Source organism: Lutra lutra, chromosome 6 (genome assembly GCF_902655055.1).
Source record: "Lutra lutra chromosome 6, mLutLut1.2, whole genome shotgun sequence".
NCBI lineage: Eukaryota > Metazoa > Chordata > Mammalia > Carnivora > Mustelidae > Lutra > Lutra lutra.
The window spans coordinates 11,635,888-11,650,949 of NC_062283.1; the positions used below are offsets into that span (position 1 = coordinate 11,635,888).

A 15,062-nucleotide genomic window follows, 5' to 3' on the forward strand; every position below is an offset into this window, starting at 1 on the left:
AAGGGAAAGGAGACTTGTCCTTGGCCACAGAATTTTCCAGTAAACAGAGGTTTAATTCCAGGAAACTTAGTCCTTGGTTTTTCCTTAATTTCCTCCCACCGTGTGGAACCCTGAACCATCGAGCTGCTGATGCGAATTCTGCTCTTCCTGGAGAAGAGAGGTAGGAAAAACGAGGGGTGGCCAGTCAGCACAGACATCCTCCCACCAACGCCATGGCTGTCTCCCTGGGCAGCCGGCAGTGGGAACAGAAGGCGGGGAAGATGTCTATACTCCTCTGATAAAACCTCCTGTTTTCATCTTGACTCTCAATACAATACGATCACAATATGCAAATCGTAACCTACTCACAAAACCACAAGACTCAGGGTTCCTACAAAAAGGGCAAAATGGCCAAAAAGTATAGGAATGGATGGGCCTAAGATGCTTTTTCCCAATAGTACCTCTGTTGACATCCGAAGCCACCAAACCCTCTTCAGTGACACACTCCTCCCCAACCTCCATGACACCGGTGGTCTCCAACCCACCCCTCTGCTCCTGGGAAAATCTGCTCTTTGAGATAAGATTTGCTTTTAGTCACTGATGCCTGAGTGCAACTAGGTCATGGTTTTGTGCCCAGGGTCATCACCTCACCTTTTATAAAAATATTGGTATTTTAGGGGCACCTGGGTGGCTCAGTGGGTTAAAGTCTCTGCCTTCGGCTCAGGTCATGATCCCAGGGTCCTGGGATCGAGCCCCGCATCGGGCTCTCTGCTCAGCAGGGAGCCTGCCCCCCCCACTGCCTGCCTCTCTGCCTACTTGTAATCTCTGTCTGTCAAATAAATGAACAAAATCTTTAAAAAAAAAAAAATATTTTTATTTTATGACACTTCTCTGAGCCAGGAGCCACCGACAGGGGGAGGGGCCCTATCTGAGTACCCTTTGTGATTCCTCCAAAATCACAACAATGTATCCACAACACAGATACAGAATGGAAACAGCCTGGTAACTTGACACATGTTTATCCCAGTTTTCTGTGTTCAGATCAGTTTTCACTCCTCTGGCTGCCAGTCTGCCCAGTGCTGGCCCAAACCATCCCTCCCAGTAGAGCTTTGCCACCCTTCCCGTTTCCCTCTCATTTCTGTTCAGGTTTGGCAAGTGGAACTTAAGACTGGTTCATTTCTCTCGATGTTACCAAGTTTTGGACATCCCCCCCCTTTTTTCCTTTTTCATTTCCCCCCTTTTTAAATTAGCCTTTAATTGGGTCAGGGGCACAGTAGCATGTCAAATGATCATGCTTCGTAGTGAAGGACCGGGTTCTAATTAACAACACACTGCCAGAAACTCTTGTGCAGGAGTCAGAGGTATGACCCATTGCACCCCCCACCCCCAAATCATCACTCGCCAAACTTCCTCTTCAGGAAGGAAAGACGGTGAAGCAATTAATATTCATTCTGAGACGACATGGAAAAAATGAACTTGATATTGAGCCAGAATTACTGTATCTCCAAAACCACCTTCTCTCCAATCAAAATCCACATAGAGGGATGCCTGGGTGGCTCAGTTGGTTAAGCGGCTGCCTTCGGCTCAGGTCACGATCCCAGCGTCCTGGGATCGAGTCCCACATCGGGCTCCTTGCTCAGCAGGGAGCCTGCTTCTGCCTCTGCCTGCCACTCTGCCTGTGCTCGCTCTCTCGCTCTCTCTCTCTCTCTCTCTGACAAATAAATTTTTTTAAAAAAATCTTAAAAAAAAAAAAAATCCACATAGAGTGCAGCCAAGGAGAAACAGAAGCCAGCATAACCTCCCAAGTGGTATAAAGTGAAGTCATTTTCCAATCACAAATGATGTGATCACAGAGGAGGGCGTCTCCAACCCACAGAAACTTCTTTGCTGTCACTGGCTCAGAACGACTCAAGTCAGGTGTGTTCCACAATAATAAGAGTTTCTGTTATTTTCGAACTGCCTTTTTTTTTTTTTAAATAACTGCTTTACTGAGATACAATTACGTACCACACGATTCACCCATTTAGAGCACACAACGTGATAGTTTTTTCTTGTGTAACGTCGTGTAACTGCCATCACCATTTTAAAAACACTTGTCACCCCCACATGCTTGGACCCTCACCTTCAAACTCCCACCCCCCTGCCTTAGGCAACCTCTCCTCTGCTTCGTCTCTGTAGGTTGGCCTATTTTTGCCATTTCACCTAAACAGAAACATATTTTCGTGTGGCTTTTTCACTCGGCAGAATGTTTTCAAGGTTCGCCATCCGTGTTGTAGCACGGATCAGGACTTCATGTCCTTTCACAGTTGAATAACACTCCGTTGTGTGGACCAGATTTTGTTCATTCGTGCACCAGCTCACAGACACTCAGATGGATGGTTTCTATCTCTCCACTCAGATGAATAACACCGCTACGAACGTTTGCGTGCAAGTCTCTGTGTGGACACCTACTTCTGTGTGTGCGAGGTCTACACCCAGAAATGGAACTGCTGGGTCCAGTCGCAACTCTGCTATCTGACGTTCTGAGTAAGAGCCAAAGTAAATGCCAAAACAGCTGTGCTATTTTACATTCCCCCTAGTCATGAGGAAGGGCTCCAGTTTCTTCACATCCATGCCAGGGCTCATTAGGACCTTTCTAATTACAGCCTTCCTAATGGGGATAGTGTTTACTCAACTCCAAAACAACTTGTTTTAATTTGATGTTTTTCCTCCCATCAGAGGACTGTTCGGACTTGAGGCACCCCTTGCAGGAAATATAGGTCTTCCACAGGCTCTCAGGACGGAACACAAAATTTTTCAAGAGGGGAAAAAAAAAAAAACAAAATAGATATTCCTATCCGAGATATCCTAATTATTTTTAAAATTGGATCCAGAACAGATTTTCCTAGCAATGACGAAGGGCAAGGGCAGGGCCCACGATAGGCTTTCCACGGGTCTCTCTCTTGTGACTCTGCAGGTCTGTTCACTGCCAATTCAAACCTTTGCAACCACCCTGAAGTGTTTCTCCCTCGCCCCTCCCCCCCACAAAGAAATGTAACTTAGAACTGGGTGCAGTCATACCTGCAGACATTCTGGGTGATGAGCCGCGAAGAGCTTCCAGTCGTCCAAGGTATAGTGCTTGTGAATTGCTGTGAACATGGAGTGCTAGGGGACAAAACAGACTTCCTGTTAGGACAGGAAGCCAGGCCAGCCCACTCTCCATCCCGCATGGGCCAGGGGGGACCCAGCAACACAAAAGAATGGGTGTAGGAACACAGGCAACAGTCCCCCTAGGGGGACCCGGCAACACAAAAGAATGGGTGTAGGAACCCAGTTCATGCTTCATTTACTTTAAATATACTGAGAGCCAAGACCAGACGAAGGAGTCGCCAGTAAAAACACACAAGCATGTTCTCCGTTCTCATCTGATCAGACAACCCTGATCCGGGACCCAGGAGGCTCTGCTGGGAGGCCCGGGAGGGAAAACTAAGGGTTCCCAGGGCCCAGTCCCAGCCCCACTGCCTGAGTCAGGCCCAGAGTGGCAGGCAGCAGGTGCCCTGTCCCAAAGAGCGTCTGAGGCCCAACTGCTGTTCGGCCAACCCAAGAGAACCTCCACTCATACCTGAAAGCTTGCCTTTGTGTTCACAGTCTAAACACGGCTTGCTAAAAGCTAAACCCAACAGGTGGCTGGTATTCTTGAGGGAGGGAATTTGACAAATCGTAATCCCACACCTATGACTACCGACCCAATCCAACACTGACACACTTTGTGCCAACATTTCGTATACCATCTCACTGACTTCGGGCAACTTCCTACAGTCACACTAGCTTTGCGGACAGAAATAGAGCGTAAGCAATTTAGAGACAGCTTGGCCAAAAAGGGGCAAAGGCCAGAATCAAACTCAAATCTGACTACGGAGCTCAGGCTCCTTCCCCTCTCCTAACTTCTCTGGGTCTGTTTCCCCATCTACACTTTTCCATTCTAAAATCCCGTGCCGTTATGAACTCGCACTCAATCAGTGGCTCCTAGAAGCAGAAAATTCTCAGCACACACGCACGTGGCTTCAGGGTACACTGTTTTACTGTGTTTACAATGTCCATGGTCTCAAACGACGGGGAGTCCTTCCTGTGAAAATGGGTGGGACGTAGCAAGTTTTACACTTTTTAATGGACTTCTAACTCGATCTGGGAATTAATCTGGATAATTTATTTGCTCCCTGATTCCACCCATTTTCACACTAATACATAATTCATTGGTAGCAATGGCTGATCACAGAGCAGAGTAAGGGAAAGACAAGGAGAAAAAAAAATACAGATTTCTTCACCAATTAATTTATTAGCCTCCGGGCCCAAGCTCGGTGGGGGCTGTGGGCTGACAGAGAGTATAGCTGATCAGGGAATCAGACAGACCACCCCCTACTCCATTTTTCGAATTCATCATCGGTTTGAAAATCTTCCTTCTAATCACTGGCTAATAATGAATCCTAGCACCTCCTGGGGTCCCACAGTGAGAAGCTCTTTCAACTAATTGGATTTCTCTTTCCACTTGGCAAGCATTATCGATGCAAGAAGACACATACCCACTGTGCAGATCAGAAGCAAACATTTCATATCGAGGATGAATAAGATGTGTTGGACCTCAGACCCAGCCTTGTGGGACAAAGGTCCTGCCCACAAATGGCTTTTCCTTTATTTCTCCCAATGCCAGGACACCAACTACTCCCTTTATAGGACATGAGACTGGTAAGTGGCCAGAAGGGACCTTGAGCTTCAACTGTTAGCGGTCAGTGTGAGTTGGGAGGCAAGTCCCTTATTCTGGAATCAGTCTGAGTTTGAATCTTGGCTCTGTCTCTACTGGACTAAATGTCCTGAGCCAAGGGACCTCTCCTCTCCATCTCTGCCTCCGTTCTGTAAAAGGAACCCACCTGGAGAGGCTGTGACAACATTACACACCTTCTATCTACTGTTTGGCACTTAAGTTCTCAATAAATGTTTTGTAGTAAGTGTTACTGCACAGACTGCCCACAAAGCAGTTCTGCCTTAATTTCAAAGACAAGGTCGTTCTTCTATAAGATGACAGCAGTCTAACTTTATAAGATCTCTAGTTTCTCAAATGCTCATAAGCATTTTCAAGCAAGAAAGGGATGAAGATCCGGAGCATCTCACTGAATGTGAAGTCCACGCTCCAGCCATCTTCTGACTGCAAAGGGAAGATAAGAAGTGCCCCCCCAGCATCCAGAACTAACTAGTATGGGTGCAGAGAATGACCCAAAATGTCTCAATTTTCTCTCTTCTTCTTCCTTGGGTCTGAACACGTCCAGGATAGGCCCCTGACAACGTGGACAGGGTGAGCAGCAGAGGGAACAAAGCCCACCATCTTACCTGGGACATCACCACTGCCATCTCGAATGTCCCCACGGTGTCCATATTGGCCACAATGATGGGAATCCCTGAGTAGGTCTGCTTCGAATTTCGAAACGTGAAGGTACGCTCAAGATCCACCTGTTGGCAAAAAGGGAAAGTGCTTTGTTATTTAAATGGTTTGTGAAGAGTCTGGAGCAAGGGAGAACAAAAAGGAAGTGCATGTCCCTTGGTCCCTCGGTCTCTCAGAGGCTGAGCCCCGTGTTCCAAAAATAGAAGAGTTCCTCAGGAGACCAAGTGACAGGTTGTCATTCAGGGACAAAGCTGAACCGACCTCATCATGATCCTCAAGCACCAGTACAAGGCTCGGGACAGTGTTCCCTCAAGCCAAACCTCGGAACCGGAAGTTTGTCTCCTTCAGTAGCCCCTCCCCCTCCCCACCCACTGCCACCCTCTGTCCCCAGCCTGATCCATCCGGACCCAAAACACCCAAATCCATGCTATCTTCCCTACTTTCAAGCACTGGAGGCACCATTCCCCTTCTGGAAAAACTCCCTCCATTCTTCCCTGCCAAGCACGGTTTTCCCTTTCATTCTTACGGTCAGAGAGAACCAGATTCACCCCACAGTGAGCCGCAAACCATTAATCCCTTACCCCGTGAACCTTCTCTGCTGCTGTGTGATTCCAAGCATCTCTCAGAGAGCTGAGAGGAAGTACTTGCAACCACAGGTCTGCACACATCAACGCTTGCTCCTTTGACATGCAAATATTTGGGGGGCCGGCCCTCCCATTCTCCTCTAACTCCAACTTCAGGGCGTTTGTGACTAAGCCAGCTATCAGGAACCCAGGGCAAGAGCCAAGTCAAGATGGCAGGCTCAGCCAAAGCTGCGTGCGAGGGCGAGGCACTCACCGAGCGCAAGCAGAGTCAGAACCCCTTCTTCGACCCAAGCAGATCCAAGGCTTGCAGGCTCATGGATCCATTCTCCACCCTTTTCTGGCCCCCTTTTACCACAAGAAGGCCACCCTTCCCCCACCCCACCCCACCCCACCCCAAGGCTCCACTGTCCAGGTTGGTTTCTGGCTGGGTTCAGCCAATGAAGAAACTGGGTAGGACACGGAAGGACAGTGTGGGACAAGGCGGGGGAGGGGGGCGGCTGTAGGTAGTCAGGGCATGTCTCCCAGAACTCTTCAGCCTTGGCCTGCATGGTCTGGTTCCAGCCTTCCAGGACTTGGGCTCCAGTAACATCACCTCCTCCCCTTTGGAAGTGGTTTTCCACTCTTGCCAATCTCTGGCGCCCCAGTATCTCATCGGGCATGTCAGCGGAGCTCAGATAGCTTGCATTAAATTCCCTGTTTTACATGTTCAGCACTGTCCGTCCCCTTGGCTAGACCTTGACAGGCAGGAGGCCATCCTGGAAGTGGGTGCTTCCCCAAAGGAGAACCGGCGGGAGACACACAGGCGCGCATCTTCAGTTTCTGAAATAACTCCGACCCCACATTAATAGCGGCTTCAGGAGTACATCAGCAATAATCATTTCCTACCAGGGTTGACCTCCCCTTCCCCCATCCCTTTTCATTTCAGACAACTTTCACTTTGCCATCACATGTCAAGAAACACCAAGGGACACCTCAGGCCATTTAGCCTTTCCACACACCTCCCTTGTTCTCTATGTAACTCCGCATCCAGAAGGCTTCCTGGGTGAATGTTTATCTGCTGCAGCCCTAAAAGCCAAGATGATGGCAAATGAAATGTAGTCACCGCCCGAGCAGGTGGGGCAGCTCCTCCCCTCCTCTACTTCCTTCATTAGGATTCTTGGCTCTACTTCAGCGAAGCAAGCTCAATTTACATTCGGAAAGCTAACTGAAGGAGTCTATTAGTTGCAACTTTATGTGCTGTTAAGGGCACTCTAACATTCTGGCATTGAGGGCTTAAAATAATCAGAATAATCCTAGGTCTCAAATGACTCATACTCCTCCCAAGATGCTCGGGGAGGGCTGCTACACTCTGCATCCAGCTGAGCTCACAATGGGTTTTTCCTGGCACCCCAAACCCTATCAGCAGTATGGAAAATAGAGAGCTCTTCATGGAAAAAGGTCAGCCTTGACAGTGGGCTCCTGCCCCTCTTTCTAGTCTTCATGTGGTAGATTCCACACAACCCCTAATTCTAAGAATGAGAACTAAAAGGATCTTCCCCAAGGAAGAATAAACTATTGGGATTACATAAAAATAAAAAGCTTTGGGGCACCTGGGTGGCTCAGTCGGTTAAGCAGCTGCCTTCAGCTCAGGTCATGATCACAGGGTCCTTGGATCAAGCCCCACGTCGGGCTCCCTGCTCAACAGGGAGTCTTCTTGTCCCCTCCCTCTGTCCCTCTCCCTGCTTGTGCTCTGTCTCTCTCTCCCTAATAAATAAAATCTTTTAAAAAAGCTCTGCACAGCACAGGAAAACAATCAACAAAACAAAAACGCAGCCTATGGAATGGGAAATGGTATTTGCAAATGACATATCTGATCAAGGGTTAGGATCCAAAATATATAAAGAACTTATACAACTCAACACCCCAAAAAGGAATAATCCTATTAAAAATGGGCAGAGCACCTGAGTAGACATTTCTCCAAAGAAGACACAGAGATGGCCAACAGACACGTGGAAAGACGCTCAACATCGCTCATTATAAGGGAAAAGCAAAGCAAAACGACAAGGAGGTATCACCTCACACCAGTCAGAATGGCTAAAATCGGAAAGGTGAGAAACAACAGATGTTGGCAAGGATGTGGAGAAAAAGGAACCCTCCTGCCCTGTTGATGAGAAGGCAAACTGTTATAGCCACTATGGAAAACAGTAGGGAGGTTCCAGAGAAACTCAAAAATAGAATTGCCCTAGGACCCAGCAGTTGCACTACGGGGTATTTACCCCCCAAAATATAAAAACACTAAGTCAAAGGGATACAGGCACCCGTATGTTTATAGCAGAATTAGTTCCAATAGACAAATTATGGAAACAGCCGACGTGTCCACCAACTAATGAATGGATAGAGAAGATGTGGTGTGTGTGTGTATATATATATATATATATATATAATGGAATATTACTTGGCCATAAAAAAGAACGAACTCTTGCCATTAGCAATGACATGGATGGAAGTAGAGAGTATCATGCCAAGTGACATTAATCAGAGAAAGACAAACACCATATAATTTCACTCATATATGGAATTTAAGAAATATAACACAGGAACAAAGGAAAAAGAGAGAGAAAAACAGACAAGCCAAGAAACAGACTCTGAATTCTAGAGAACACACTCAGAGTTCCCAGAGGGAGGGGGTGGGGGGAAACAGGTGATGGGGAATAAGGAAGGCACTTGCTGTGATGGGCACCGGGTGACATATGGAATCGCTGAATTACTCTAATGTACACCTGAAACTAATATTACACTGTATGTTCACTATACTGGAGTTAAAATTTTTTAAATTAACATATTAAATTAAAATTTTAATTAAATAAAAATTAAAATTAAAATAAAAAATTAAAATAAAATTTTAAAAAATCTTAATTATCTTCCCTCATCCACACAGGCAAAAAGACACACACATCCCCCGCCTCCGAATACACCACTTGTTCACCGAGAGAGGTATTTTAAATATTCCAGCCTCCCAGGAACAAAACTTGGCATTTACTCTGCCACAGCTGGTCGATGCACCAAATATAGCACCTTCAAGTTCCCACTCTACTCAGCCAGATTTGCAAGGGAACATAAAGTCATAAACTACCCCTCCTCCACCTCAAAAACGTATGTTTTTGCCGCCCTTAATGCTCTCCCTGAAGCGTAAGACTTTTATACCATGTTCTATCCTCCCACCTGACAAACACAATTTCATTAATCACCTGGAAAGTACCAGGACATGGTATAATGGGGAACCAGCCCCTGGACTCCAGTCCACACAAATGCTGACATGCACACACAGACACTCCAGTTCTGCAAACCAAGCTCCCCACGCACACACACCCACGCCCACACACAGCTGCCACTGGGCCACTCCCTGAGGTCGGAGGTGAGCACAGCAACAGCATCTCAGGTCCTTGGGAAAACCCACCTGGAGCCCTTGCCAGCCTTGGAACTAGCCTGAAGTCATCTGAGCAAGGGAAATCCAGGATCCCGAGTACCTGGAAATGACCTAGAGAATAAGCCTGGTCCTCCAGTCCCGTTCAGTGAAGAGAAGGGTAGAGGGGACCAGGAGGGTCGTGTGGGGTGGGAGCCTCTTTTGCCTAGATCGAAGCAATGCTCTGAAATAAACGATCTGTCTCACCTGTAAAAGGTAAGTCTATAGGAGACTCCTTCCCAGCTTTATAGTCCTCGAGGCCGAAAAGTAGGGAAGAAGTTAATGTCTGACCACGGGGTAAGAATGATATTGTACTTTCAGGGCAATGCTGGGTGGACTCCTGCCCAGCTTTCTGAACATTCTGCCCCCTGCAGGCTTGACCACCAGCTGGTAGGACCTGGAGAAGTTCATGTAGCTGTGCATGACCAGAGAGCCCCAGGGTTCCACAGGTGGGAAAGACTCCAGCGGCTAGCCCAACGCATCTATGCACACATCAGAATCACTGCAGGATGCTTTCCAAAATACACACGCTCATGCTGCTCCAAACGTAGGGAGAGCCTTTGTGTTGGAGACAATATGTATATTCTGGAGTGAGAGTCTCCCTAGGTGATTCGCTAAGAACAATCTGACCCCTCACCCTCTAATTTTACGGAGTAAAATTTATAGAGGCAGTTATGGTTTGCAATGTGTCTTTGAAAAAAGATGCCGAAATGCCAAACCAGGGGTACCTGTGAATTGTAATAGGGTCTTTGCTGATGATCAAGGTAAGACGAGGGGGTCAGGAGGGTAGGGTCCATCCCCATATGACCGGTGTTCGCAAGGTAGGAAAATGTGGACACAGACACATAGAAAGGGAGAACAGGGTGTAAAGAGGAAGGCAGAGATAGCAATGATGCCTCTATAGGCAAGGAACACTCAAGACAGCAGGTAAACAACCAGAAGGGAGGAGAGAGAAATGTAACAAATTCTCTCCTGCAGGGATCAGAAAGACCCAGCCTGTGGATACTTTGATCTGGGGCTCCTAGCCTCCTGCACTTTGAGACAATAAATTTCTACTGCATAAGCTCAACTTCTTTGTTACACAAGGCCCTCTGAAACTAACACAGAGCCAAGACACTAAAATAGCACAGAGGTTGGACTAAAACCCAGGTCGGCATGCTCCCAGCCCTACATTCTCTCCTGCCATGCTCTGATCCCCTGTGGGCCAGCCTGCTGTGGACCCCCAGCCTAGATCCCAATTCCCTGGATCCGCCTCTCCCTGGTATTTAAAAAAAAAAAGAAAAAGAAAGAAAGAAAGAAAAAAAAATCACTTGTGAGTTTTAACATTGTGTCGAGTCTTCTCTGTCTAGGAAAAGTGGCCGATTTTCTGCTGCAAATTTCTTCATTGTTGGGACTTCCCAAAGTAATAGCTGTGTTAATAAGTTTTTGTTTCTTGTTTTAAATCTTACCTTAGGTTCAGGGCTCCCGTGGGACACCAGAGTCAGGAATGGGGTTTGAAGAACAAGCAGGGAGTTAAGGAATGAGTCAATCTCCCCAGTGTGTCAGATAAAGACAAAATTCTTGCTTCATCAACAAACATGAGACTTCTTTTGAAAGGCTGACCCAAATGCCCCCGTGCAGCCCTGCGGGACTTTATTCTTACGTGCCAGGGGCTCGTATGGACAGTTGAGAGAGGACCTCCTACCCGGCACGATCACAGTAAGGCCACCTGAGCCACCTCCACTGGTACCCAGGTGCTGACCTCAAATCCATTTTATAGGACGCCTGCAGAAAAGTCCCTCCAGGAGTCCTAGAATGTTTAAGTGGGAAACCACTCTGCCTTTCTCTCCGTTTCCTGCTCACTGCCTGATGATCCATGAGCAGACCTAGCTCTCAGCAAAACTGCTGCAGTGATAAATCTTGTCAAGACTCAAAACTCCCTTCCCAGCCAGGTCTGCTCTGGCAGGCTGTTTTCTCTCTCCCAGCTCCACGCTGCTCAGCTCTCTGGTTCAGCTCAAAGGCTTCCTTACCATTTCTGCATGCAGGTATTACCTCTGTCGGGGGACAAGCGTTCTAGACTTTTATCTGATTGCACAATGAAAAGTTTTGATCATTGCCCTCTGAGAAATTTCAGGCATCCACAACAAACAGAGCAAACACTGATTAGAAGCCTACTCAGATCCAGGGCTAGCTAGATCCCTCCGACATCACCGAAGCAGGCAGACTATGGGAAGCATCCAGCCAGGCACCTACACGGTTAGAGGAACCAACTGGAAAGGTGATTCCAGTTAACTGTTTTCCAGGCACGGAGCTGGCAAGTGCCCATAAAAACGGAAATATGAGAACATTTCTCAAGGGCACAGAGTTCTCACTGTAATGTGTACATGGAGACGGAAGGGGCCACTGGAAGTTGGGACATGAATAGTTTCAATCAGCCCAAAGTATGAAAGCAAATGATGTATGACATCATAGTAACCTCTGGAAAAGAAAAATTCACTCTATTACATAAATTCTAAATGTTTTACCTTCTCGAGATGCTTCCTGGCTCAGAAAATACATATGATTTATCATTGTTTTAAGCACATCATTTTTCTTAAAATTAAGTTTCTCTCTCCTAAGTGAATTTTGAACAATTACTGAAAGAATATTGAGGCCCCCACCACATTATTACTCGTCTGCCCAGAATCCCCACGTCTTGTCTTATTCTGGCCTTAGGTACAGCCTACCTGCCACCCAAACTTTTTATTGTTTTTTCAAGGGTCCTAGGGCCTTTAAGGACGTGATGAAGGACAGGATGAGGGTTAACCATTCCTGACCTCTTGCGGACCTGTCCTGTCTCACCCTCTCTGGGTCCAGCCGCTACCCCTCCTGCTTGAGATGGTGACTTGTTCTGGTCACTGGCTAGAAGAAGACGCTTCCTCAAACCAAACCAGCCCTTGGCTGGCAACGCCAGGCACTGCAGTCAGGCCTGGGCACAGGCGGGCAGCAGAGTTCCTTGCAAGGGAATTTATTTATGATCTTGTGGAGCGTCTTGTGCTGGCTCTGCTTCCTCCTGTTTACTCCCGCAGCCCAGCCTCCAGATGGGGTCATTTCCTCACCTCCTTCTCCAGCTCTTCAAAGACCAGGCAAAGCCATGGTCACCAGCACACCCTCTTGCCCGGGGGCAACTCTGCTTTTCTGAGCAACTAGTTTATCCTTCAGACTTTCACCTTCCTCATCCCCAGCAGGGCTACCACTCGCCCTCTCCCGGGGGCTACTGCCAGCCCAGGATCCACCTGTTCCTCAGGCTTTGATCTCCATGACACAGAACCAGCCAAACTATCCAGGGTGTCCCTGTTTGCCTCCCACCCCCATACCCCAGAGCTTTCTGCTTCCTTAGAACTGGGCAGGACTGCAGCTGTCCAGTAAGCGGGGTGCCACCAGGAACGAGTCCCCAGCCTCACTCCCGGCAAGGTCACTGAAAAGTGGAAAGTAAACCCTGAACTTTTGCCACCCGGGAGCCCGTTTTTTCAGACATTAAAAAAAAAAAAAAAATCCCTCGCTGGACCTGATACCGGAACAGCTGATACTAGAACTGGGCTGGACTGCAGCTGCCCAGTAAGTGGGGTGCCACCAGGAACGAGTCCCCAGCCTCACTCCTGGCAAGGTCACTGAAACGTGGGAAGTAAACCCTGAACTTTTGCCGCCCTGGAGCTTGTTTATTCGGACATCAAAAAAATAAAAAATAAAAAATAAAAAAATTCCCTCGCTGGAACTGATAGCAGAGCAGCGAGGGGCAGTTCTCCGCACTGAGAGACAGTGCCAAAATCACAAAGCTGTCCAGTCGTTTGTCTTCTCCCTCTACACCTGGGCTCCACTGGGTCAATTCCTTCCTCTATGCACCCCCCAACCACCACCACCCCCAAATCCGTTGCCCACTTGATCTTTCTTCCTCTGTGGTTTGGTCTACTGTGGACTTCCCCTCCCGCCCACCCGACCGGACGTATTTATAATTTTACACCACAGCAGGAGCAGGGTCCCTCAAGTCCTGGCTGAGAACCAGCTGGCTTCCCCCTTTCTCAGCAGGTGGGGAGGGCCCGGGAGGGAGGGGGAGGGTCAGCACCCCATCCAACAACCCAGACACACGGACAAGCCGGCAAGGTTAGCACATCCCGCCTCCTTCCACCGGCCTCTCGCGAGCCACCCGGAAAACAAATCCCACCCCACTGCGGCTCTCGGAGGACCCCACCTCGGCGCGGCTCCTGAGGCTGCTCCGCTTGGGTCGCAGCAGGACATCCTTGAAGTCCAGTTTGAGGTCTGCATCTATGCGGGGCATGGTGCGGATCTGCGCGCTGAGGCCCGCGCGGCTAGGGCTGGCAGCTCCTTCCTGCAGCGCGGGCGCCCGGAGGGCGGGGGGGCGGTGCCCGGGCGTGGGAGGTGCGGGGCGGGGCGTGCGCGGGGGACGGGGCGTGCTGGGGGGCGGGGCGGGAGGCGGGGCTCGGCGTGCGGGGGCGGGGCAGCCTTGCGGGTGGCTGCTCCGGAGTGGGTGGGGCGCGAGCGCTGCGCTGGGAGCCGGGGGATCCTGCGGCTGCGCTCCGCCCGCCTTTCCCGGCTCCAGCTCCCAGCGCTGGGGCGGTGGTGGAGAGGGAAGAGGGCCCTGGAGGGTCCGGCGGGGTAGGCACAGCCCGGTGGCTCTGATGTCTGCCAGCGTGACATTTTTAACAAACCTCCCCCCTCTCTCCTGCTTACAAGCCTTGGCTCGTTGTGGTGGCCGAACTAGCGGCGGTCGCGGAGGAAAGGGGAATGCGCACCGTCGTGGGGGACACCGAGGTTCCCCCCCCACCCCACCAGGGAGGAGACCTGGCGAATGACCCGAGGGAAAAGGCCGCCCCCCGGGAGGTTTTGTTTCTTTTTCTAAATTTCAAACCCACTGTGCGGGTCAAGGGCTGAGTCAGACCTGGGGCAGGCCCAAGAATGAACCCCGGGGAAAGTGTGTGGGCAGGTCAATCTGTTTGGCAGCAGTGGGGAGGACACAATTTCTGTATCCCCCTTTGGATTTCAAGGGTGTGTTTGTTAGAATAAAAGCAGGGAAGTGTATAGGCAACGCGGATCCTGGAGGTTGAGGGACAAGAGTCCGCTCTGAAGGTTACCTGTCATGTCAGTTTATTTTTTTTATATTTATTTTTTATTTCTTTTCAGTATTCCAGAATTCATTGTTTATGCACCACACCCAGTGCTCCATGAAATCTGTGCCCTCCATAGTACCCACCACCAGGCTCCCCCAACCTCCCACCCCCTCCCCTCCAAAACCCTCAGTTTGTTTCTGAGTCCGGTTTCTCATGGTTCCTCTCCCCCTCCAATTTCCCCCAACTCACTTCTCTTCTCCATCTCCCCAAGTCTCTTTATTTTTAATTCACTTGTTGACCTAACTATGAGGAGCCTTAACTATAGGTTACAGATACGCTTAAATGCTTGCTCTGCCCCTTCTCAGTCACTCAGACCAACCCACTAAAGAGGGAGCCACTCTGCAGATCAGACAAACGAGGGTCACATTAAGGAAATGACTTGCCCATGGTGGCCTTAAAGTTAAGTATAAATCGCTTAGTCTTTTTTAAGAAATTTTTATTTATTTATTTGACAGAGATCACAAGTAGGCAGAAGGGCAGGCAGAGAGAGAGGAAGGGAA

At 49.0% G+C, this 15,062-nt stretch overlaps 1 protein-coding gene across 1 annotated transcript in view; it reads right to left on the reverse strand.

Annotated features, from left to right (window-relative positions):
* GMPR (guanosine monophosphate reductase) overlaps positions 1-13,795 on the reverse strand; it is a 42,249-nt gene extending 28,454 nt beyond the window's left edge. Inside the window, exons 1-3 of the mRNA XM_047735232.1 lie at positions 13,626-13,795; positions 5,341-5,460; positions 3,040-3,123 (exon numbers count right to left, since the gene is read on the reverse strand). Of these exons, the coding sequence (XP_047591188.1) occupies positions 3,040-3,123; positions 5,341-5,460; positions 13,626-13,712 (291 nt within the window). The 5' untranslated portion in view covers positions 13,713-13,795. The remainder of the gene's footprint in view (positions 1-3,039; positions 3,124-5,340; positions 5,461-13,625) is intronic.
* Between the last annotated feature and the right edge of the window lie 1,267 nt (positions 13,796-15,062).